We start from the raw sequence: 26,196 nt of genomic DNA, 5'->3' as shown, positions 1-26,196 counted from the left end.
AGGGTTTCTAGTCCCATTGACCTTCCAACGTTAAACCGAAGGAAGACAAAAGGTACGCTAATGGAAGTGTTTGTTTTTTTCTCCTACCGCCTATTTAATCATAATACCACTTTCGAGAAACCCGTGCGGACGTTAACACAGAAGGTCAAAGACTATCATTCCCGCCGTTGTCCTCTAGTCGCTGAAGAATGAGAAGAACTGCAGCGCAGCACATCTGGAGTCGATGGTCGTGAGTCTGATTTACTCTCCTCTGCATCTGAAGTCACAGGAGTGTAAATCCAGCTCGGACACTTCTTTACACCGATAGTCAGGCTTTAATGGAGCCACTGTACTTCCTCTCGAATGAAGTGTGACAAAAGACTAAAATGTCTTCAATTACATTGACGCGTCTCTGTGACATTTAGGCTGTCGTCCACTTGAGGAACTACGGTTTTGAGACTATTACTCATGAGCTAAAGGTCTGTGATATTAATCTTGATTACTACTCAGCTGTGTTCAACGGTACATAAAAGTGTAGCTGAAGAGAGCATAATGGTCACAATCTCATTTATCTTGAAGATAAAAATCAATACTGCTGCACAACGGCCAACGGCCAGTCTTTATCCGTGAAAAAATGTATCCTTACAAAGGATGAGACCGTGCACAGAAGTATACGTAGAGCCGTTTATGGGTATAAGTGCTGATGAATAATGACGGACACAATAAAACATACAGACGCCAGTCAGAAAAGAAAATCAAAACATTTATTGGGCATAAATATATTATATATACGCTACCGATACAGTTACGTCTTACATACATAGGGTAGTATTTGCAAAAATCTATACATTAAAATTGATATGGCAGTTTCTTTAATATAATGCATATGAAAATGTCTAACATTTACAATACAAGAAGAAATGCATGAATTTTTTTTCTCAATTCGTAGACCATGACAACATTGGAATGTTTGTTTTTTAAATTGTGAGGTAAAAATATGCTTAATTTTTTGTCTCGCTTAAAAAATAGTTAAATACCTGTGAGTGTCTGTACGTTTGTCAAATCGCCAAATTCGCAGTCAAAATTCTCTACTTACTGTAAAACGTACAAAAGAAAAGAGTAATTAAGTAATCAGAAGGCACGGACGTGGGGTTTGCTGGGCAAAAAAAAAGAAAAGAAACGTCTCTCATTCTTGACTGAATAGCCAAATGTGCAGGAGCTGCAGGGTACGGCTGAATGGGAAGGGTGTCTTGCCTCAATGTTATTAATCTTTAATCTTTAAAGTTATTAAGCAGCAAATCACCTGCTTTTAAAAAAATAAAAGAAGAGAAAAGCACATGACGGCAGCACCCTTCCCACAAACACACAACCTTTCAGTTAACGTCAGACTTCCACACCACGTGACAACGGGACCGCCCCGAGCTAGCCCAAACACCTCCGCTCCGAACGGGGGGGAATAAGGGGGACTGTGAGTGGGCGACGTCACATAAAGGTGCGAGAGGACGGGACCACTCACACAACGTTATGTTGTCGACTACAATGCAACGGGATATGTAGGCACGCCGTGAGCCCAGGACGTGTCCTTTCTTTTGTTGAAAAAAAAACAAAAAAAACAAAAACGTACAGGACCATACTTCAGTAATGCCAATGTCACAGTGGAGCCAACGACAGAATAATGCCAATGAATGTAACAGACGGCGTTGGCAGTAGGGTTTGGAACGATGGACCAATTTCCTCTCGCTCTATTTAACCTCATCAAGACTAATGCTCGGCATAAAAAAAGTGCTTCAACTCTGTTAGTCGTAATGTATTACCGTCTCGTTCTATAGCTCTATAGATATCTCTGTCTATCATCTCTTAGCAAAATACTGGATACAAAATACTAACTACTGCTATACCAGCACTAGCCTGAACAAGGAATCGGTAATATTATTGTCATCATCTGCCGGAAATCATCGTATGATTGTTTTTGCCTTTTTTTTTTCTCCTTTTGTTTTTACCTTTTAGTGTGAAATCAGGTTGTGTTAAAAACTCTCCATTGAAAGGGGCTACATTTCAAAATGGCACATTCAGCTTTACGAAACAAAATAATAAAAGATAATATGAAAAGAAGCATAATCACAGATCAAGTTAATGTTTTTTTTTTTCCTTTTGAGAGAATAATAACAATAATAATAATCGTAATGCTGTGTCGTTACAGAGGAACATCACAGAACCCTTTTAGACGACTGCAAAAGCAACATCTAGTGGACACGAGAAGCCTGCACTTTGGCAATAACACAGTCAAAAGATATCAGAAGCTTCATTACAACACTAATCCAAAAAAAAAAAAAAAAAAAAAGCCAAAGGCATCGATGTTTATCCCAATACAGATGACTTGAACTGACCCTAAGGTCTTGCTTTGCTACCTGTCTCTCTAAGCATTACAAGGACTGCTCGGCTGTGCACGGCCTTAACAGGAGATGAAAAACAGAACACATAGGCATTTGGTTACATGTTTGAAACGGCAATGATAACTGCACGGACTAAAAGGTTCCCAACAGCTGTAAGAGAAATACTTAAAGGGTTACTGATATAAGGAATGCTGGCCTTAATCATACAATCTAACATACGTCCACTTAAAAAAAACAAAAAAAAAACATGCTACAAGGAAAAAAATTAGTATATAACTACACTGGTCTCTTAATCTTTAAACAATAAATAAATGGAGATTGCACTGTAATTGGCATGTAAAGTACTGTATGCAAATATATAGTATAAATAAAAACCTAGAAAAGAACTCTATCTTAACTTCCCCATCGACTTTGGCAAAGGTTTGTTGAGCTAGTAAACCACTTTGCTTACTGACACGTACAGGAGCAAGGCACAGCATTGACAGAGGACTAGATACAGCATCAACGAAATGAAAGAACGGATAGAGGGGAGGGAGGAAGACAGGGAGAGACGAGGGGGGAGGGGGGGGACACCAACGGGACGACCGCAACGCGAATGGCAGGGTTGGATCGCCCCTCTGTAAGGCCTTATCCCTGAGGTACATTACAGGCTGCCAATCAGAGCCGGCTGGCGGCGCTAACCTACGGCGACGCCCTTCCCACCCAATCCCCCCCCCCTCCCGCACCCACTTGACAATTAAAGACATGCCACGCATTAATCAAGCGGGTCAGGGTGACTTCTTTGGATCATCAGTGTATGTACTGGGCTGTACCTTGGCTTGGTATTTTGGGGCTGGGGTGAAAGGGGGTGGGGGGTTAGAATGCCCGGTTCTGCTAAGTTGTGTTCTGTCAAATGCTTGTTTGGTTAGTGAACATTAGTTCAAGTCTCCAGGGAACATGTCCGTCGGAGGAGTGACCACAGACTCGCTACTGCTCTGATTACATGTCAATAAAGCACCTTTAAACAGAGAGAGAGAGAGACAAAGAGACAGAGCAGGAGAGAGAGAGAGAGAGAGAGAGAGAGAGCATGGCAGAAAGATGGGGTGGATGGAAGCAGGAGAAGAGCAGGCAGAGCTAAAGGTAATTACAGGTCATTATGGGCAGTGGAGGACAACAGAGGGGAACAGTCTCCCGATGCATCGATTCACAGACTAGCTGGAAGGAGAAAGTAAGCTTCAGCACTACTCTGGCTGGGGAGGAGGTGAGGGGGGGGGGGGCTTCTGGGGTGCAGCTCAAGCTAACTCCTAATGGCTTTTAACACAAAGAGCTGTGAGAAGCGCGGCTAGCTGGCAGGCTTTTAGCACCTCTGGGTCTTAGCGGGCTTAATGCTAGTAAAGCTACAGATAAGCAGGCTGGAGTAATGGTGGCTGAGGTGGTCGGACGCGGCAGCGCCAATCAAACGCTCAGCCAGGCCTTTTCCTGTTTAAGTCGCAGCAAATTACAATCCCAGCACGGCTTCCTAATCGCGGGAGCCAGTTCATGCCAAACATTCGGATACCTACGAAGATTCCTATTCTGATCCGAGACCAGTGTTGAAGGTCTTCTTCGAGTTGCTTAAATGACCTCAGAGCTGCTGTTTGTGAGCCCCTAGATGCCCTTTTTCGCACTGTTCTGCAGACCTCACATCGCCATCACTTATATTACATCACTTTTATAGCATCATAGATTTGATATAACATATATAATATTGTGTGTATATATATTAGATTACTGGTTTTCCATTCTTTCTTAGATATAATAAAATCACAGGATAGCAGCATCTTACACCACACACGGATTGCATCACTTTGGTAGCTGAATGAGTGAGTGATTGAATGTTAAAAGCTGAGCAGGTGTGAACTGCATGAATTTACTGACAGTCTGTAGAGTCGTAGCAAACTGAATAATACGGTATGAACGGCTAAAGCTGTATAGCCTACGTTGGAATATGGCTGAAATGAATAAAGACTACAGCAAAAAAAAAATTAAACATAAAAAAAAAAAAAAAAGTAAGGCAAAGACCGTCAAGAAATATACACGTTCTCTAGTCAAATATGTTTTAAAAAGATACAAGATAAAAACATGCAAGTCAGTCTGAGGAGCAACTGCTTTGCTCAAAGCTATTTTAAGGCTTTATTATGAGTTCTTTCCCAACCGTGGTACAGCTAAGACCTCAACAGAAATCCTTAGCAGATGAGATAATGACAATATTCCAACGACAACAGAGACGTAAAGGGAAACGGGACCAAACTGAGTGAAGGCAGGAGACGACAGGAACAAGGCGAGGAAAGCCAGAATCGATATTTTGACTTATAAAAAAGAAGATCGATTTAGAAGTACGTCAAGTGTTTCTTTTTGATTTTGTTCGGTTCTTTCATAGACGTATGTTTAAAAGTTTCTCTGTGATTTTGTTTTCTCTTTCTATCCTATAGCTAAAATTCCCTCACTTCATAAAGAAGTACTGTAGCAAGCAGGCGATGAGGATGGAGAAGCCCGCGAATACGCACACGATGAGCGCGGCGAAGCGCTCGTCGCTCGAGATCAGGCCCGCGCCTTTGCCCGTCTCCACGGCGCACGGCTCCCCCGACGATGCCGTCTCCTGGCGACGCAGCGTGAACAAGGAGGAGGGGCTCAGTGGCCCGCAGAGCTCCTGGCACGTATCCTGGCAACGGCGGCAGGCTCCCACGCGGAAACGATAGTCTGTGTTGCCCTGGAGACCAGAAATTTGGAACGTGCCCTCCTCTCCCTTAAAAACCTGCGAGGGGGGGAGAAAGATGGAGAGTTTAATGGACCTGGTTGTAAAATCATATACGGTTTCTTAGTTGACATCGATGTTCCGTCGGGTGATATTTTTAAAACATATTAACAGTTCATTTATTTTATAGTGCTCAGGAGTGAAATGAGTTAGTTGGGTATTTGGATGGAGACCTGCATGCTTTCTTCGGTCACTGTGACATACTTGCTTATTTTCATAGTGTGTGCAGGTTGCAGCTCTCAGCAGGTACCCATTCACAAAGGAAATATATGCATAAATGAATAGATTCCAGCTGTTCTCTATTGCTATGGAGAAGCTATTAATCAAGCTATTCATCTTTGAAATAAAAATCTAAACTTCATCATTTCTCCATTCGTTTCTTTATTGAACATGTCTGATTTGCCACATCTGGCTGATCCAATCACATTTTAGGAGTTACTGTCACCACTCATTATGAGAAGTAATAAAGCCCGTTCTGATGACTTCTTGATTGTCTACATATTTTAACTTAACCTAATTGTTTTCTATCATCATTGACCAAAAGATGTTCAGGAAAATGGCTTGATGCTATACAAACAAACATACAACTTAAAAATCACATCACTATCAAAATACAACTGATGAAAAAAAGGTTGCAGAGTATTAGATGAATTAAACCTGCCAGTCGGTACTGTTGGTATGACCTTGGGTAAGATAATTAACCAGTCAGTTAATTATATTACCCAATTATTCTCTAGTAAGTCACTGGAATTGGCCTGTAGCTGTATGCGCTGTTAGAAGCGAATGACCAGTGATTGTCGCATAATTTCTTATAAATTTAAATAAAAATGTATGCCGGCCATTAACATTGCTCTACACAGACATGAATTTGATTTCTTCAAAAAAGGGATTGCCTCTTACTGGGCTACATGAACAACATTGACAACATTCAACAATGAGAACATTGAATCGGGGAAAAACAAAGTATTTAGGCAGCAGAGGAGAATAGTTTCTGTTGTTTTCCACTCCTCCTGTAGTCATGTTCAGCTCGAGAAATCTAGGCAGAAATGAAAGTAACTATCCAATTTTGTAAGATTATGGGTAATGTGTCACCCCCTCTTAACTCAACAATATAGTTCTGAGGCGTATGCTGGAATGGTTGCTGGTCCCCTCGTGAACAACACAGTGCTGGTGCTGTCTGGTTTTTCTTGTTAGAATGGTCAAGGAAAATCTATAATATAATCTAAATAAAAGAATTCCTTCAAATGTCCCTATTTGATTTATTCATGAAGGGAGTTTGCAAAAAAAAAAAAAAAAAAAAAGAGTAGTGTGTGTGTTCACTCATTCATTGCGAGACTACACTAAAGGGAAAAACACACAAAGGGGGAAATATAGCAGACAATTGTGTTGGCGGCGGACAGACACACAGCTGCTGCTTTGTCCGCCGGTGAGTATCAGCGGTTCTTCCCTCCAACCATTCAGGAATTTAATAACAGAGAGGAAAACGTCCTCGACTAGTGTGTCATTTCTATAACTGCCGTCTCCTCAGCGTTATATTTTAGGAGAAGCCAGAAATTTTATTTTAATTATCTGTGTTATTATGAAAATCCTCCAAAAAACAGAGATACAGCTGGCTTTTCAATTATCCTCAATTTCAGAATTCTCCTTCTCTCAGGGAAGTCATAGTGTTTTATTTCTCAATTTGTTTTTATTTTCAATGCCCCCCCCATCCGTGCAAAGTGACTTTTACGGCTCCTTGGGGGGGGATTAGAAAATATCCTCGCGGTGGGAACCAATTTATCGAAGCATGTGCTCTGCACTGCAGCGACACAGGAGCTCGCAGCATTTCCCTCAGATGGCCCGATTTAGTGCGCGAGTGTGTCGACAGTGTGCTCGACAAACCTGTTTGTATTCCGACTCGCGTCCCACCAGCACCTGCAGCACGTAGCTCACAGGGTCTCCTCTCATTGGCGTGATGGTCTCCCATGTGATCTCACACACGTTGCCCTCCAGCTGCTGGACTTTGGGAGCTGTTTGGAATAAATGCCACCGGAACATGATTATAAACCTAACATAAACCAATTCTATGGACTCCCTGCAGTAATACTTGAATCAATGTACCTTTGTATTTAAGCTAACCTAAGCCTTTAGGAGCAGTGTGTTAATGTAAAGCATACAGGAGGGGCGGGAACCAACGCAGCAGGCACCCAAATTATTTAATAATGTACAGAGCGGCCATGTTAACAGCTTTTTAGACTAAACTGATCCTCCTGGATCACAACAGAAAATAGATCATTCATGTGATTATTTTTGTCATTTTAGTAAAAAAGGCGAAAAATGTATGTGTGATGATTTTTCCGGTGGATTTATAACTCGTGGATTTTATTGCTATTTTCTATTATAATTAAATTCTGACTGCATCAGCTGCTTTGATGAAAACAGCATGTGTTGGAGTAAACCCTAATCGTGGACCTATTCATTGGGTTGTCTCAACTGACCCTCCATTTTTCTGAGTACAGGGGGATTTGCAGCGGACCGTGCAGCGCACAGGCCCCGTGCTAACAGTGTGAGGAGCGGCTCGGACCCATGAGGCTGTTATTTGCTTCTTAATGGATATGTCAATGCTGTGCTGCACATTCGCAGCATCACAGTCAACCCCATAATACTTTCCGTGTATGGCCCCTGTGAGGATATTCCTCACTGTGACTATTGTCGGTATAATCAGCTGCAGCCTCTCAGTTTACAGGATTCGGGTGGCGCGAGAGAGGTTTTTTGGCAATCAATTAAATTAAATAGCTGCAAAAAAAAAGTGCTGCATCATCCATGGAGCAGCAAAACACACACACACACACACACACACGCACGCACACACGCACACACACACGCACACACACACGCACACACACACGCACACACACACTATGAGATCCATTTACCTTTGAGGGTAGGTGGCACAGACTTGGTGGTGCAGAAGGTGTGCGTGTCAGAGAAGGGGCCCTCCCCTGCATCCCCGATGGCCTGTATTCTGAAGATGTAGCTGCTCGACTCAGCCAATCGCTGGACCTTGTAGGTGTGGCTGGGGCCGTGGTAGATCGTCACAAACCTGTACAATAGAGAGCAAGAAAAATATATAAATCAATCACAAATCCAGAAGGGGAAGTCAAAGATAAGGGGGAAGGTGAGGACCAATGTGGAGGTGAGAGGAAGGAGAAATGGTGTTATGAAAAGATTGGAGGGATGTGATGATAGATAAAGTCAGTAAAAAAAACTTGGATAACAAGAGCGGTGAGGGACGAGGCATCGATAATTGGGTTGCACTTATCAACAACTTATCAACTATCGGGATCACATTTTCTGACATTTCAGTGAGTGCACACAGAAGGCGTTACCAGTTAACTCTGCTCTGCAGTTCCTGGTGCACTACGTTACTCGCCGAACCAGTATACCGTTTACACGCTTTTATGTATCACAGTTCTTTTGCTACTTTTGTTGTTGCTTAGTTGAGACCTTGAAAAGAATCGAGGATGCCGGTGTGGAAGAGAGGAGAATGCGTCTCCACAAAGATAGGGGTGATTTATAAAACACAGGAGGAATACTGACAGGCCAAAGTCACACATCTAATGAAGCCTTCTGGCTGGCTAGATGGATGGATTGATGGACAGGAATGGAGATGATAAGTGACTGAATGAGGGAGTCGGAGAGAAATGGGGATTTGAGCTGAAAAGGTGGTTATTTATCTCCGCCCTCAGCCTTTCAGCCCAGGGAGGCTAACGTCTGTGCAACGTCAGGATTACGACAGCGAGAGAGACAAAAGTAATGGAGGCCAGGAAAAGGGGAGGCAGAGATGGAAGGAGGAAGACCGAAGCGCGTATGAAGAAGAGGAGAAATAAAGGGGAATAAAAAGCGAGGTGACTGGTAATCGTAGTGAGGAGATGATGATGCAGGACCTGCTGTAAGAGGAAAGAATTAAGAGAGGTCACTGTTCTGTAGTGGGCTATAACTCCAGGTGAGCTCTTTATGCAGCTGCCCTTGCAAGACGTGAAGCGTCCCTCTCGCTGATATATGATGCGGTTGTTAATCCTTTGCCATGCTGTCTTAACACCCCGCGGCCCCCCGGCGCCGACAGAATTAATACTACATCATGTGCGCCCTTGTCCCCTCTCTCTGTAGACTCAAACCACCACACGTAAATATGTCAATTTTTCCATCATCGTAATTTTCCATCAGCAAAACAATTAGCCATCAGCAGAGCAAAGACAACACACACACACACACACACACACACACACACACACACACACACACACACACACACACACACACACACACACACACACACACACACACACATCACCAGGGCCAGAGTTAATGAGGTGAACGGCGTCCTCCGTCCTGAGCTAAATCAACCACAACCGGGAGCACAGCAGGGCGGCCAGAAGCAGACAAAGATCATCGGTTTTTCCTCATCTTGTAATTCACAGGAATGTCAATATTGTACTGACATCATAAAATACAATTCTATCTTTTATTTCCTTTAATTATAGTGGTGGAACTATAATGCTTGTTTCAATTTCAGATGCAAACGTCCTAAAACGCTACTTTGATTGTGCCAGTCCTTTATTTCCCAACACAACATTACACTAACAGCATCATGCAACTTTGTTTTGTAGACACAGAAGAAACGCAAACAAAAAAAGAAGAGAGAGATAAAGCTGGGCTTTCAAAAAGGCCAAACTGCTTGCTTGCTGAGAGGAAAAACATACGGGTGTGTGTAAATAAAGAAAGGACACAAGAAGAACGGGTGAGACGTTGCAATAGATTCTCTACCCCACTGCTTCCGCTTGCATCTAAATATGACAGCAGGCGGGTTAAGCCACTGCACTGCGTTGGTTGCCATGGCGTCCTTACACTCCCGTATCCTCGGACAGAAGGTATTTTAAAATTGAAGAAACTTGAAAGTTCAGAGCTTATGAAAAGGGTAACACAAGTGTTGGAATAATGAGAAAAAGATGAAGCCGCGAGCGGGGAGGGAGGACAGAACACAAGCAACAAGTCTGCAGACGGCGAGATAAGAGTGGACGGAGAGGAGGAAAGGGATTTATTATAGAGGACCTGAGAAAACCGCTTTGAATATCATCTTATAACCCCCACAAAAGACAGCAGGGCGGAAGCGAGAAAAACAACAAGGTTGAAAGAGGACGTGGGAGGGAGGCAATGCAGCAAAGAAACAATGAATTGGGATGAATAAAAATGAATGAGATCGTCCAGAGATAACGAGATGCGGCGAGAGAGACAGAGTCGGGGACAACCAATGTCAAAAACATAAATAAACAGCAATGCTATTTGGTTAAATGACACTGATGGAATTTATTGGCCAAATGTGAAATTGTATTAGACAAAATTGCAGCTGGCTATTCAATGTTTGCTTACAGAGCAATTTATGGATTTGATCCTTTCCGTTTTTTCCAAAATGCCCTTGCAATCTCCCTTGATACATTACGATCAGCAATGCCAATAAAGATAACAAACTGAAAATGAATATCAATAACTACATTTCAAAAATGTAATATTCTCTTAATGTAATTTCCAACCTCTTGACGAATCAAAATGTATGAACTGGAATGGCAAAGTGTAAACTTTTTAATAAACTCCCTTTATTTCATATAACCTCTACTGGTTTAAATAATTTGCTATATATACACACAGACAAAACAAAAAGCTCACGTGGAACACAAACGGACCTTCTTGATCCAAATTGGGTGAATGCAGGCAAATGCAAATCCCCGAGCGTGCCAGCAGCGTCACCGAAAGCACAACATACGCCGACTAGCAGATTTCCATTCCAATCACTGTGGCAATTAGAAAAGGGTAAACAGAAGCCTCTAAACTGTCAAATATGTTTTCATCTGGCTGGCAGAGTGTGTGTTTGTGCCAACGTACATGGCGTGCCTCTGAGTGGCCGCGTGCGTCGGAAAGGTTGCCATCGTGTACCGTGCCGAGGTACCTGGGGGCCAACGTGATGGCAATTGAACACCGATAGAGGGCCAATCAGAATGGCAGCGGGCTCGATAAGAGGCGGGGAGGGAGATCATCTGACAGGTTGGTGCGAGGGGCTTTTTTAGGTTGGTCAGTTACCTTCTTCATTGTCCCTGCCTTTCTCATTCCACCCAAATCCTCTTTGTTCTTTCTGCATGAATGAAGCAAAGGTTCTGCCCATCCTCCCATATGCGTCTCCCTCTCTGGTCCGACATGTGTCCTTCTCCCCACTCTGCCTGTCTCTTTGCCGCACCTGTCTGATGAGTCAGTTAAATAAAGGGCTGATTGTTGGAGGCTGCTCCCCAGCTGGCTCCAGATGCCCTCGACGTGACCATTCGTTGGTACATCTGGTTACTGCACATGCAGGACCGACACACGTAGCTCTAGCTATGCATTCACGCACACATGCTCCCTAACTCCTCTCAGGCTGCTGATGTGCAGTCCCACCAAGTGTTTGTGTGTGTGTGTGTGTGTGTGTGTGGTATTGACCCTTCCGGGTCCTTGTTTGCCATATTGACTGTTAGCTGTTAGTTGGGCAGTTTTGAGTAAAGTGTTTGGAGAGCACTTCCACACAATCACAGCTCCAATCTCCGCTTGTGGCTGAGACTGGATAAAATAGATCCTTATCTTGAATGTCAGAGTTATAAATGTAAACATTCCAGTTGCGTCACTGTTTTTTCTCCAGTCGCGGTGTGTGTGTGTGTGTGTGTGTGTGTGTGTGGGAATGGCATAATGGCTGGTTCACACAATGGGGCTTTGGAACTGGCTTTCCACTTGCCATTAGAGATCCAGATCAGAGGCGAATGGCCGCTGGCTTTGCACTCTGTGTCGACGCACTCGTTTTAATTGCTGCTTTTCATCGCCTTTTTTTCACGGACACATTTTGTCCCATATTTTCATTCACAAGTTGGTGCACGTCTCGACCGGCAAACGGGCGTTTGCGGAGATCTCCCTCCATGAATCGGAGGCCATCCGCGCGTCCTTGTAGTCCCCCAATGACGGCTTGTATAAGTGGTCATATTTACGCATTTCTTACTACAAAAGCTCTTCAATCTGATCCGTTCTCTCGTAAAAAATATTTGTTTTAATAATGGCGGTATTATGCTAGGAAAACGGAAATGTGAGACCCCGTGAAGAATGTAGTTAGCAGACCAATCGCAGCCTTGCGGGCTGCAGGAGGCTTGTGTAGCGTTTGATGCTAGTCTAGAAAAATTGGTCGGCGCACATAAGAAGGAGTGAAAAGGCACACGCAAAGGGGCTCTTGCGTATTATTTTTTTTTTTTTAAGATATTAGAAGTTTAATCTAATGTTATAAATGTCCTGGGAGACGATGATGTACGCGTACAGTGAACAGAACGTAAACAGCCTCAACTGTTTATCATGACGTGTACGTGTAAATCCATGTGGATTTTTGATCTTGATTGTCTGTATGAGGCCGAGCATAATGCGGAGAGATGGATCCCTTCTCCATCAGCACCACGGGCCGAGCGGCGACAGGAGAGCAGTACAGACGCGTGTGTTGGCACTCCACCTGTGGTTCTTGTCCTCCATCTGTAGTGTGTAGACCAGGTCATCGGCGAGCAGGGCGCGGGTGTGCGTGTTGCCGTTTTCCCCCCACTTCAGCTTCAGGCTCTGAGGGCCGGCCGCTGAGCATTCGAGAGGAGGCGGGGCTGGAGGCAGGGGGCGTGTCCTTGCCAGCAGAGGTTGACTCAGGGGACCGGAGCCGAAGGCATTCACGGCCTGGACGTGCACGCTGCAAGACAGATTGTTACACAACGTTACTCTGAAATGTCTATTTTTTTACTTTAGAAATGGCATTACTGCATCACATTCACACCAAAAGAACATGCGCATAAGTACATAGTCTATTATGTATCCGTGTGAGTGTTCTCACCAGTGAACTTGACCTCACATATGTGTGTACTTTCTTCTCTTACTACCACGCCACAATTCAAAATACTCTGCAGGATGACACTAAAATATGTCTGACGTTGTAGACGTGTTCATGGAAAGAGCAAATGCTGCTGCAAATGATTTTACAAGGTTTACTGCTTGAAAATAGTAAGTGAGAGACATTCTTTATTTTTTCTCCGGCTTGGTGAATGTTTCTCAAATAACAATTGAGAGATAAACGCTTTAGAGAAAATTCTTGTGCACGTCCTTTGTACCGAATACCCATATCATGAGAGACACTAGCAGGCACGTACACACACACACACACACACGAGGACACACAGATGTACTAGTGATTAAAATGCACCAAGAGAAATTGATCTTTGTTTTTCTAATTCCCCCGCTGCCTTTCTTCTCGGAATCCCCCTTCCTTTCACACCCCTTTTGGGCCAATGTCTGACGAGCTGATTAGCATCCATATCAGAGGCCCTCAGGTGGTCAGTGAGCTTTTACCGTCTGGCATTTAATTGCCGATTCTCTGTAACTATAACCTTTCATTGTAATCAATGCAGCTGGGCGGGGGACGGGGAGAAAGGGCAGCTTAAACCTCCTTCCGCGGCCCGAATGAAGTGTCAAGTTAAAAGACAGTGAGGGATAGAAAAGGAAGAGAAGGAAATGAAGGATTTTAGCTTTTGATGATGAGGGTTTACACCTACTCAGCGTTTTACATTTCAAACTTCAGAACGGATGCGTTTTGTTTTTTTCAATGTGGAATGGAGGAAAAGATAAACAAAAGATGATACATGAGCACAATTAGGTTTAAGGAAGAAAATATCTCACGCTGAGCAAAACACTACAATCCATAACTAGTCACTTCTTGTACGCTCCAGGTAATGACAGCTAGTCGAATGAAAATAGTCCATGTGAATACATTTACTTTAGTGATGAGCGAGCAATGCACTGTGTCCTTTATATATTTTATTAGACATTTTGTGTTAAAAGAGTACTTTCTTTAGTGAATCTGTAATCTGTGTGTGACTTTTTCTACCTAGTGTTAAACATTAGTAATGGACTGGTGCAATAATGAGTAATCACAATCATGAGTAATGCTGGCAGTTATTTGTTTTAAAATTATAAATTAAACTAAATTGTTATCAAAGAGAACGGGAAATGTAAAACTGAATATTTTTTAGGTGGTTCGGGTGTACTACTATTACTTTTTATAGCATAGAAAACCAGATAAAAATGGTAAATGTTCTGTTAAAAGGAGATTGTTGTTGACGCCAGTAAAGACAGAGGAAAGGAAAAACAGAAGAGCAACAATGAGACATTTAAAACCTGCACTGAAGCACACGCTCGCCAACAGAGTAAAATGAAATGGACGGCAGTCCTTCCCAGAGCTACACACGCAAAATGAAAAACAAATAATATTATTTGAGTACGCCGCACTGCTGTAAACAACAGCCACAATTACCGTCACTGCCACACACACAGTCCTAACGGCAGACTCTGGTGCGCACACACACAAACACAAACACACACACACACACACACACACACACACACACACACACAGGTGTATATGAATAGCGCTCTGCCTCTGTGGCAGCTGTTATGCAACAGTGCAGAGTGACATCGGCACAAAAACAATCCTAGAATAAAAACAATGGTGTGTCATTGCCGCGCCTCTTCACGCGCCGCTCTACCTTCGACCGCCCCCCCCCTCCCCGCACACACACACACACACACACACACGCACACACACGCTTCCCCCTCAATTAAAGAACCCACCGCATAATCACACACACAAGCAAAACAGTATTGTTATTTTTCAAGAGTAAAAGTAATATTTATTTTTGCTTGAGTGAAACAGGGTCTGACCTCGCTGCTCACACACACGATGTGAGCTCGAGCACAACACAACCACTGCATCCTACAACCTGTTGCTTAACGCTCATGTAACACACTGCGGGGAACCGGAGAGAACGTAAACAACCCGGCTATTTACCCCCTAAAGTACAGGACCATAGCATCTCACGGACAGACGGCGAGTAGTTTATGCCAGTGAGTTTCAAATGTTCCAGCATCTAACCCCCGATCAAAGGGACGCTTGTTTGTTTAGTCACTCGTTACGCATCGCGCCGCACACGGTACCTGTACTCGCTGTCCGGCTGCAGGCCTGCGACCAGCTGACTCGTCCCTGATTCCACGCTGATGGTTTGGTCTTCCAGGGTGATGACGTAGGAGGTGATTTCCGCCCCGTTGCTGTTTGGCTCGTCCCACTTGAGGAGGAGGCAGGTGGACGGGGAGTGACCCGACTCCGGGGGGGTCGGCAGCTCCAGGAGGGTGAGGGAGGTGATCGGGTCGGGGTTTGTCGCGGGGGTCCGGAAACTCACCTGGTCGCTGTAAGGCCCAGCGCCTGCCTGATTCACCGCCTGAGGTGAAACAAAAACAAAAAAAAAACAGAAAAGAGTCAAGTGAGGGGGGTGAAAGAGATCGGGCAAGCAGTGCAGGAAGCCGAGGACAGAAAAGACGTGGAGGGAGGTGAAAACACAGATAATTAGATTAAAACAGAAAATAATTGACAAAGAGTTGAAGAAAAGGAAACCAGTGAAGGGAGAAAAATTCAAATTAGTAGTGAAAGCACATAAGAATATTCGTTGTGTTGTTACACATGTATATTCTCCTCAAGTAGACTATTAAATTCCCTTCAATTGCTTCCGGGATGTAATATGTTGTAATGCCTCAACGTCAGCAACATCGGAAGGATATTCAAAGCTAAAATACAAAAAATGGACACTGTGGCTGATAATTGTCAGGCAGACAACAGCGGAATAAATGAAAGGGTCGAGAAAGAACATCAAGACCACTTATTTTTCAGCATTATTATTATGTCTTCATGAGTAAGTATTTTTTCAATGTCAGGAATGTTTTATTTATCGATGCGGATTTCAAACCACGTTTCAGCAGACCAACATCCAGGTCCAGGACATGAGGAGTCACACAGAGTTCAACCAAGTAAATTATTTTTCTGTGGTTTGTCCTCCACGTACATATTTTTTGTTTTACAGATGAACACAAATCACATGCACACACCTTGTGCTCTCCTCTGAACTATAATGAGCACATAAAGAAAAGTCATTAAACCATGCTGTCAGTGGATTTATAGCTTCAGAGGGTTCATTGGTCAGGGAGCCAGCGTGTGTGTGTGTGTGTGTGTGTGTGTGTGTGTGTGTGTGTGTGTGTGTGTGTGTGTGTGTGTGTGTGTGTGTGTGTGTGTGTGTGTGTGTGTGTGTGTGTAAGGACACTTATTTATTCAGCAGAAACATGAGGTAAGAACATGTGAAAACAGGAAAGAACATAAATAAGTCAGAACACAGAACATCCAACCACACATCCAACCACGTACCCACACATCCAACCACACATCCAACCACGCATCCAACCGCGCACCCACACATCCAACCACACATCCAACCACGCATCCAACCGCGCACCCACACATCCAACCACACATCCAACCACGCACCCACACATCCAACCACACATCCAACCACGCATCCAACCGCGCACCCACACATCCAACCACGCATCCAACCGCGCACCCACACATCCAACCACACATCCAACCACGCATCCACACAGCCAACCACACATCCAACCACGCATCCAACCGCGCACCCACACATCCAACCACGCATCCAACCGCGCACCCACACATCCAACCACACATCCAACCACGCACCCACGCATCCAACCAGAGGCTCGTCAACGGGACTTCGGCTTGCTCGTAATTATTACCCATAAGTAGGGTTTTTTTGCGTGTTACCTGTAGCCTGCAGCAGAAATCTGTGGCAGGTGTGAGGTCAGACAGTTCACACTGCGTTGCAGCTCCACAGTAGATGAGCTCCATGGGTTCCTCTTCTCTCGCGCACTCCAAGCGATACTCAGAGATGTCTGTGCCCGAGCCCTCGGGACTCTGAAACACACACACACACACACACACACACACACATGCTTACCAGCCTGAACTTGGCAATAATAAATACTGACACAAATACAGTGCCGCATTAAACAGGGCCGAGGGCTAATAAGGAATACATCAGTAGAGACGGGCTTTATTCAATTAAACACCGGAGGCTTTCTTTTTAAAGTGGATGCATCAACTAGGACGAGTCGGATTGCTACAAACTAAACACTCCCCTGGGTCCACTTGTCCACAACAGCCGAGGCAGAAAAAAAGCCTTTTAGGTTAGTAGAAACAGAGAGAAGGAGGTTGTGCCTCTTCACACCGCTTTGGGGAAGGTGGCCTCTGTGTAACCTTCCGTTCGTCCCTCTTACGCTGCCTTTGCTCGTTAAAATTCATTGGATGAATACGGTGAGTGTGTTCGTCTCACCTCCCAGTTGAGCGTGACGCAGGTGTTACTGGTGAGAATGAAGAGCGGCGCCCCGCACTGGCCAGGAGGGCCCGCTGCAGTCGTCACCTCTGTCGGCTCAGAGTACGCTCCGAACTAAAAGAGAAAGAGAAGAGCCGCGGCGTTTAGCCTTGAGGCGCGTGTTTAGCCGGACGCAGGCGGGAAGGGCAGCACAGTTCACACAGGGTTTGCCTGCTTATCGCAGTGCTGTTTTTTTGTGCCCTCTGCATGATCCGCCGATTTCTTTAGTGTGTGTGTGTGTGTGTGTGCTGTCTGAATACTAAATTCACTCTGGAGTTTGGGGACAATCAATCCGAGGGGACGTGAGCTGTGGAACACGGCTGGCGTTCGTCCGCCTGGGACACTGTGACCTAAAAGAAGCTGCCCCGGTGTACGTGGAAGTGTAGACGTCTGGGAGGGTGGCTTTATAAAAACGTTTCATATTGAATAATATATATTTTTATATATTTGGATAAAATTAAGAGGTTCCACAGTTCCTGCGCTCAACCTGCTGAGTGGATTGTGTAGCCGTGCAAAACAAAGTTTGCTTTCATACATTTTGAAAAGCTAAATCAATGCCTGTGGTGACAGCAGAAAAAACAAATTCTGATTTATCTCTTGATTTATTAATTTTTTAACATGAATTAAAATATATTTCCTCCCTCTCTCTCACACACACACACACACACACACACACACACACACACACACACACACACACACACACACACACACACACACATATATATATAAATGTAAAAGAGCTTTACAATGACATTTTTTTACAGTGTATTCCTGCTCCGTGTGTGCATTCTTCGTATTTCTTACCCCAGCCTCGTTGGCGGCCCGCAATTGGAAGCTGTATGTGGCACCAGGCAACAGACTACCAACAGTGCATTGCAGCTCTGACCCATGGTACACCTCCGCTGGCTCGCTGTCAACCTCACTCATCTCCAGACTGAACACACACTCCTCGCACACTCCTTCAGAGTAAAGCGGTTCTGCAGGGACAAAGAGAGAGAGAGAGAGGGGTGTGTTCACACATGAAATCACCAGGGGGTTCTTTCCTCCACCAGCTGTTCCAATTTGGTTGCCGTATGGTGAAAGTAAAAAAAAAAAAAATAATGGAGACTGAGGGGCAAACAGTTCCAATACATTATGTGTGACCTTCACCTGGAGGGAAGTAATTGCATCAGCGCTGCCTGAATTCGAGCTGATCAGTGCTGTGGCTGGCACTATTAAAACCGGTTAAAACAACAACACTTTTCCCCTGCCAACAGATAACTTTACTTATCTGCAATAATGGGTTGACATTGGAAGAGTTAAATCTGATACGAGGCTAGGTTAGGCATTTAATTGGCTGAATTAGGCCTCATTTAGGCAGAAAACGAGTTGGCCAGGGAGACATTTTAGGCTGCCAGAGGGCAATTTAGATGCCTGACAAAAAAATGTAAATATATTCTGGTAAAGGAAAATAATCACAGCGTATGCGTGCGTCTGCACTCACCCCATTCTAACTGCACTTCCTTGTGTTTGGGTTTACCCACAATCCTTGGCGGCTGGCAGGGACCCGGTGGGACGCTTAATGTACGGACCGGGACGCTAACAGTGCACTTCAGGAGCGGTGACAAAAACACAGGGAATCAAAGGAAAAGAGAAGGAAACACAGTCACAGATCAGTTTGAATAATGACTGGCAGAAATGTTTATTATGGTGCAGGATGGTTTACTACGTGAAGCCGTTTTTTCCTCTGTGCGCGTTTGGTCCTTACCGGGCTGTGTCCTCCGGTGGTGATGCTACACACGCGTAGGCTGTAGACGGTCCCGGGTGCGAGACGCTCACACACACATTCTGTTGCTGGACCACTGTACGCTACATCCCATTGGCTAGCTGCACAGACCAAAAAACGCTGAGTTACACAAACTGCATGCAAACTTTACGCAAAGAATTGCAGCGAGAGTGGAACACGTTCTGATTATGCTGCTTCAGTTATTTACGTAACTGTGCAAAACTCACAGCACATGAAAAGGACAATGCTCAGTGAGAGTTTAACCAAAAGACACGAAACACACTAAATCACACAAAGAGTTCACTGTGAGGAGGGGAAAAGGAGGATATGGACACAAAGAACAGTTTAGTAACAGGCGTATATGTTTCCCTGTCTAGTGTGTGTCTGATGTTCAATAATTGAATATATAGTACGTGAAAGCACAATATATTTTAATGTGTTTATATAACCTTGGAGGTTTGTCTGCCCTTTTTGAAGCTACTCAGACATGAGCTTAAAATGTTCTCCTCTACTCTTTATTACCCAACGGTGCTCTTCAATAAACAACTAAATGTATTTGATGTGATTGCTTGGGTACAGATTCAGGAAAATATCCCTCTAGAAAGAAACAGGGGAACATTTGGTTTAAGTGCCCATCCGGGTAAATGCTGAAAACCTGTGTGCTGAATTGAAGCTAACAAAGAGTGAATTATGGACGCTATACTTCTCAGGAGATTAAGTGAGAGAAATGGATGAAGAGAGCGAGCGAGGACGGGCCAGAGAGGACGGTACATTCTGAGCTGTGCTTCACAAAGTGATTATGTGAGTGCGGATGGACACAGAGAAGCACACACAGAGGGATGTAAATTGTACCTTCAGAGCCTCCCTCCGAGGTCTCCAGCAGGTAGGTGAGAGCCTCCGAGCCCCCGTTGTCCTGGGGAGGATCTGTCGATGGAAACATTGTTTTTGTTTGGGGTTAACTTTATGCATAGAACACCAATTATACTTTATGGATTCAATAGAAAAGGTTTAAAATAACTCTAACTATTCCATTAACATATTAAGTTGTGGTTTGAGATTTTAATGACATTTAGCATCAATACAACTTAATAACTCTTAATTAATGAATTGTCTTTAAGCCAAACCAAAGCCTTCATAACTATCTGAGCACACTGATCAAACTTCAGTAGGAAGAGAAAAAGTGTAGTATTTTCTATTATTTTGACCATTTAAAGACACATTACAGACATTGTAATGGATCGGCTTTAGTGTTTTTAATAAATATGCAAAAGGGATAACACGGCACACAATGGAGGGATGCACCTGGCGGAGAAATCCCAATACATTTGACGAGATAAAGACGGCGGTTTAGCACGGAGATGTGATGTGCTTATAGCTTTTAGAGTGAAATCAATAATGTGGTGAGGGTGATCGAGAGACATCCAGCACGATCTGTGCCATGTTTACAAGGCGGGAGGAAGGGCAGCGTGCCCTGACCGCCTCACTAAAGCGGGACAGGTGGATGGAAGCAGACTTAACACATGAACACCCCAGAGGCAGCAGGTTATTGATCCCACCTCAATGAATGATTTTATTCTGCGATATACTGCTAGTTTGTATTTAAAGTTGAGTATTTTATTTTGAGTATATCAAACAATACCATTTTGAAACCTTCCATCATTTTATCTTCACTGAAGGGCAAATGACAAAGAATGGATTTCAACCGGGATTTGCTCCAACGATCTGATTACCTTGCAACTGTTATTTGTCCCGTCTCAGTGTCCTTTTCCTGCTGGTATAAACGGCTCAAACACAGCGTTTATGTTTTGAAGTACGGTGCAATTTTCCTTTCTTTTCGTGACTCATCTAATTTCGCAATTATCCACGTATGAATGCAATCTCCGCACCAAGGACATCCTAGGCAGAACAACGGAAGAGACGGAAAACTACAGCTCCAGACTAACGAGGCGCAGAACTTTCTTCAAAACTTCAAGCAAACAATTTTGACCTGACAAGAGAGAGACCGCATCTGTGTTTCAACATCGCAGTCGGTGCTGTTGCACACAATGCCAATAATTCAACTCCGCCTGTGACTATTAGCGCTGATCTTTGTGAACTGGACTTGTTGATGCATGTTAATGTCCCTTTGCAGTTGCAATTTCACTGTTTTGTTTGACTAATGTGTTAAAATTATCCTTAGACAATCGTAAACCATTGCAATTTCTGTTTTTGTTCTTTATTATTTGTAAGGACTAAACATATGAAACAATGTTTAGTATCTCAGCAATCTACAAAGAAACTACACATTATTGGGAATGCTGGTAAAAAGAAGAATTGAGAATTCCATGTTTGCCTGTGACTTGTTGCGCGTTTCTGCACACACACCTGCATGTGTGTGTGTGTTAGCAAATGTGCAATGTATAGCACACGCGTCTGCGTGTGGATATTTACCCCATGTGACGGTAAATCCGTAGGGTGTTGCCGCGGTAACAAAGGGTGTGGATGGAGGGCCCGGTTTGTCTGGGTTGGTGGTGCAGACCAACACCTCACTGGGGCTGCTCCTTCCCTCCATGTTTGATGCTATGAGCTGCGGGAGAGGAGAAGGGGGGGGGAGGGGAGGGGGGACAACATCCAGGGGAAGGATTGTTTTGTGAGGGGGAGAAATGGAGGACAGATGGAGTGTGATTAATAGGAGCCATAACTCTCTTTGCTACTTCCCCCCCGTGCATCACCTGGCTCCTCCGCCATCCTTTTTCTTCAGATTACTCCGTTCATTATCCCATTCTATGGAAAATCTATTGTTTTTTTCCTCCTGATGTTCACTCAGGTTGAACATCACAAACAACACAGGGCTGTCTCTTTGTGTGTATGCGGCCTCATCTGACAGTGATGACAGGCACATGAGAGTGTGTGTCTGTGTGTGAAGGGCTGTTTGAGACGATTGCACAACAATACACGGTTCATAACAAGACACACACACAGAAGCATTGACGCAAAAGCTGCTATCGTCGGTACATTCAGTTCCACAATGTCCTGGCGTTACGAACGGCTGTCGCAGCTTTTAGCCGAGCCGAGTTCTTCTTGTTAAATGGCTGGTAAATTGCCTTCTCTCATTATTGGTTATATTGTTGTCGAATCCAAATGCCGTATTCCTTCTTAGATGTGATGGATGTTGTCTTAACATGGAATGTAATGGAAAGAAAACCTCACTGAGTGCAGATCTTCCGACGTCCACATGCACAGAATGAGGTAACGGGAGTCTGATGGGACACCATCTGTGCACATCATACCCCTCTCCCCTGTCTCCACTCTGCCTCTATAAGTCGTCTTTCTGATTAAAAAAAAAGCCCAAATAACAATAATAGAAAACACATAAACACGTCGTGACGCCACTTACCCGGAATTTATACTGTGTACTCCTCTTCAGTCCTTGTACAGTACAGGTCAAGTTTTCTCCAGTGTACTTTGGATGAAAGTCTATCCCCTGTGGGTAGAACGGACACAGATACACAGTCAGTAGTAGTAGTGTTTCTGCCAGCATGCGTTCATTTAAATGGAGATCTTTGAGCATATTGATGCAATAAATGCTGACTTTTGCATTACATATACATGCTGGTGACAAGGCAAAGGAGTGTATGGGAGTCCCTTCTTCTTTACACGTTCAATCATAAGCACACAGGGTGTTCTGTGTTTCTGCGTCTATGCTGGTACTTTATAGGAATTGCTGCTGTGTGCATCTGCTGTTCATTTCAACAAGCAATTTTTCATATTTTCTCGTAATCTTTTTTTTTTTGTAATACAGCGCTTCTTGTTTGAAATTGTTGTTCGTCCCGTCTCTCTTCCTGCGAGCTTGACGTAACTGACGGCACCGAGCTCTATCAAATCCCTGTCATTTGGAAAACGCCCCGTGCCACCGACCTAAACCCAATGAACGTTTTCATTTAATCGCAGCGTTCACACGTGCGCGGCACTCACGCTGTTGTCCTCCTGGATCTCGAGTGTGTACTTGAGCTGCTCCTCGCTCGGACTGCCCTCGGGGCGCCCCCACTCCAAGGTCACCCAGGAAACCCCCGCCCTGACCAGCCGCGGCGCCAACGGCAGAGCGGGCAGGGTGCCCATGGTGTAAAACACCACCTCTGTGCTGAAGCCACTGCACAAAAACACATTGACGTTTGTTCAAAACGCTGACGCAAATTATTCAATCTGTGGATTATTTCTGCTGAGGGAAGGGAGGCGGAATGAGGAGAGAAAGGGGGAGAAAAGGACGCTGGCGTCAGTGTTTATTAGAAGGGGGATAGTGGAGCTGTTAAATAAAAGGATATATTCATGTTAGGAGCCAGATGAAAAAGAGAAAAAAGGAAGGGGAAGGTGCAGGACAGAAAGCATTTCAATGTATGACCAGCATTAAGGCTGCTTTGATTTCAGCAAGGGAACTGACATCTCCCTCCTTTGCTATCGCTCACCCCCGTTCACCTCCTATCCGTCACCCTAACAGCCACAAGCCCAGATGCTTGCCCGCAATGAGGGGCAGTAAGGGAGACGAGAGGTAAGAGAGAAAATGGGAGGGGAAAATGAGAAGAGGGAGAGGACACATGCGACACGCAGAATAAAGGCAATGAGTCGACGGGTGTCTCTCTCCTCGGTGTGTCATGCAAAGGTGCGTTTCGGGCGACAACGGTCGAATGTATTCCCGTACTGTTGGTATAGTTTGTTCACTAAAGCTGTGGCCACTGACCGCTCAGGTTCTCATGTGAAAATTCAATCCATCCGATCGTATGAGAATAAGGAACAAGAAATAATGATCTGCCTCCTGGGCTATTTGTGGCGACATACGCACGACTGGACTTTTGTGTTTGTGTGTGTATAGCGCAAGTTTTTTCAGTAACGGGCAACCGTACCTTGTCCCGATGTCGTTGTGCGCAGCCACTCTGAATGTGTAGCCGCAGGCGGGGAAGAGCCTCGTCAGCTTACAGTGCTTCTGGCTCCCGAAATAACATTCTCTGAAAACACTGTTCTTCTTTCCCTGCAGGAGACGTCAAGAGAACGACGGGGGTAAGAGGGATTGCAAAGAGGGAGATAAGGAGACATTTTTTAAGTAGAGGGAGAAATTAAAAAAAATCCCGGGCAGTAAGAAAGAGATGTGGACACGGATCTCACAATTCATGCATTCATCGTATCTTCCCTGAGGAGGTGAACACCCATTTAGTAACGTCCGTGATACGTATGGGTGCTTTTCAAAGAAGGATAATGGCAGAGGATGGACGCGAGACAAGACAGCGAGAGGACTAACCTCATCCCATTCCAGCAGGTAGTTTGTGATTTTGGAACCGTTGTCGCCTGGCGGCTGTGGACGACAGACGGATGGACACAGACAAGAGAGACACAGATTAGCTGAGGATTAAAGAATCTGACACGGCGCAAAAACAAAATACCAATTACAACAATATTGATAAGGGGCTGCGGTGCTGATGAAATCCAGGTGACTTCTGTATTAAGAGTAGACATAGAAGACAAACATCAAGAACTCTTGATCCATGCCGTTGATTTATAATAACCTCCTTGTAAATACCATCCAAACCTATTGCCATCTCGCTGTAAAGGGGGAGGGTGTCTGTTTTAGCGGGCGTACCTTCCACTGTAGGGTGAGGGTGCTCTTGGTGCGGTGGGAGAGTTTCGGGGTTAGCGGGACGTCGGGGGCGCCGCAGTGCGTGGTGAACGAGCCGGCCTCTGAACACGAGCCCCGAGCCGAGTTGTACATCGCCGACACCCTGGAACGAGCGAGACGTCTCGATTTAGTGGAAACCCCACGAATCTAATAAGACGCCAACGCGGAAGTAGTACAAAACGACAGATCCCAATTTGTAATGTCCGTACCGTACGTGGTAGTCCGTCGCTGGCCTTAAGTCGCTCAGATGGAACTCCAATTCTTCGCCGCTGAAATACATACAAACAAAGCACAAAGGTCCCACCGCTGTACTCCGGATGTGTTCCTGGCTTTGTACTTTCCGCCTGGAGCGAGTTCCCTACCTGTATATGAGGCGATACTTTCCATCCCGTCCCTTATCCGAGAGAGAGAGCTCGTAGGAGCAGGACAGCGGCTTCCCGTTGCCGTGCCTGTTTACCAGCGCAGCAGGGGGGGCCCAGGACAGCCGTGCAGCCCGCGCCTGCACATTGGAGACCTGTAAGAAACACATAAAAGTACATATTCCATGTTACATAGACAATTCGACCAAGCGCAGTCGCCCGAGCACAAAATGAGATTTGGTCAGTAGATGTGCGCCGTACAATTCATGGGGAAGAAAAGTGTCCTTTTTGTTCTACTCCCTTAAATTGGAGGCAGCGGTGATTCCCTGATGTATATGTGGGTAAAATCATTCCATCAATCAATCATTTTGAACCCTATCATGTCTGTACGTGCATTTGTAAAAAAGCGTCATTGAAAACATCACCCCGGATTCCTTCCTCCTTCCTTCCATCAATTGTGCTGGAAATTCACAAGAACATTCAAATGAAACCCCCCAAAAAGATCCAGCCGTGTTCCAGCCCGGCCCTACATGTGTATGGGCTTTTCGGATGCGGCGCACCGTGAGTGAGCCAATTCAGTGTGATAGTCGGCTGCTATTCCTACGACTACGCACCCACTAAATATGGAGATAAATGCGCCCCGAGGGTCTGCAAACCAAACACCCATTGCTAGACGGTCTGGGGAGACAGACTGGGGGAGCCGCAGACCTTTGATCATGATGATTAGGTATTTACGAGATCGCATCACGGTGTCCACATGCCAGAGAGCCCCGTCTGTCTCTGGGTGCAAGTCATTCACAAACATGCACACTCTCTGCTGACATGTGCAATGCGGATACATAAATAAGGGTTTCAGACACGATGATGATGAATGCAGTTTGATGTGCGTAGCTGCAGCAGCGGGAACAGCAGTGACACACCAGGACAAATGTAATA

The 26,196-nt window shown here is 44.8% G+C and overlaps 1 protein-coding gene across 3 annotated transcripts in view; it reads right to left on the bottom strand.

Moving 5' to 3' along the window:
- Window positions 1-721: 721 nt before the first annotated feature.
- fndc3ba (fibronectin type III domain containing 3Ba) overlaps window positions 722-26,196 on the bottom strand; it is a 73,912-nt gene continuing 48,437 nt past the window's right edge. For all 3 annotated transcript variants that reach the window (XM_040199976.2, XM_078089637.1, XM_040199977.2), the window contains 19 exons: window positions 25,264-25,415; window positions 25,111-25,170; window positions 24,866-25,004; window positions 24,527-24,580; window positions 24,135-24,259; window positions 23,212-23,386; window positions 22,634-22,720; window positions 21,688-21,823; window positions 20,110-20,181; window positions 19,240-19,358; window positions 18,976-19,081; window positions 18,297-18,469; window positions 17,451-17,564; window positions 16,883-17,032; window positions 15,208-15,488; window positions 12,692-12,913; window positions 8,061-8,227; window positions 7,027-7,154; window positions 722-5,145 (listed from right to left, as the gene is read on the bottom strand). In XM_040199976.2, the coding sequence (XP_040055910.2) occupies window positions 4,834-5,145; window positions 7,027-7,154; window positions 8,061-8,227; window positions 12,692-12,913; window positions 15,208-15,488; window positions 16,883-17,032; window positions 17,451-17,564; window positions 18,297-18,469; window positions 18,976-19,081; window positions 19,240-19,358; window positions 20,110-20,181; window positions 21,688-21,823; window positions 22,634-22,720; window positions 23,212-23,386; window positions 24,135-24,259; window positions 24,527-24,580; window positions 24,866-25,004; window positions 25,111-25,170; window positions 25,264-25,415 (2,772 nt within the window). In that variant the 3' untranslated portion in view covers window positions 722-4,833. The remainder of the gene's footprint in view (window positions 5,146-7,026; window positions 7,155-8,060; window positions 8,228-12,691; window positions 12,914-15,207; window positions 15,489-16,882; window positions 17,033-17,450; window positions 17,565-18,296; window positions 18,470-18,975; window positions 19,082-19,239; window positions 19,359-20,109; window positions 20,182-21,687; window positions 21,824-22,633; window positions 22,721-23,211; window positions 23,387-24,134; window positions 24,260-24,526; window positions 24,581-24,865; window positions 25,005-25,110; window positions 25,171-25,263; window positions 25,416-26,196) is intronic.

The sequence above is a fragment of the Gasterosteus aculeatus genome, chromosome 15, assembly GCF_964276395.1.
Source record: "Gasterosteus aculeatus chromosome 15, fGasAcu3.hap1.1, whole genome shotgun sequence".
In the NCBI taxonomy this organism is placed as follows: Eukaryota; Metazoa; Chordata; class Actinopteri; order Perciformes; family Gasterosteidae; genus Gasterosteus; species Gasterosteus aculeatus.
The sequence above is the reverse complement of the archived record's forward strand: the minus strand, read 5'-3'. Positions and strand labels throughout refer to the sequence as shown.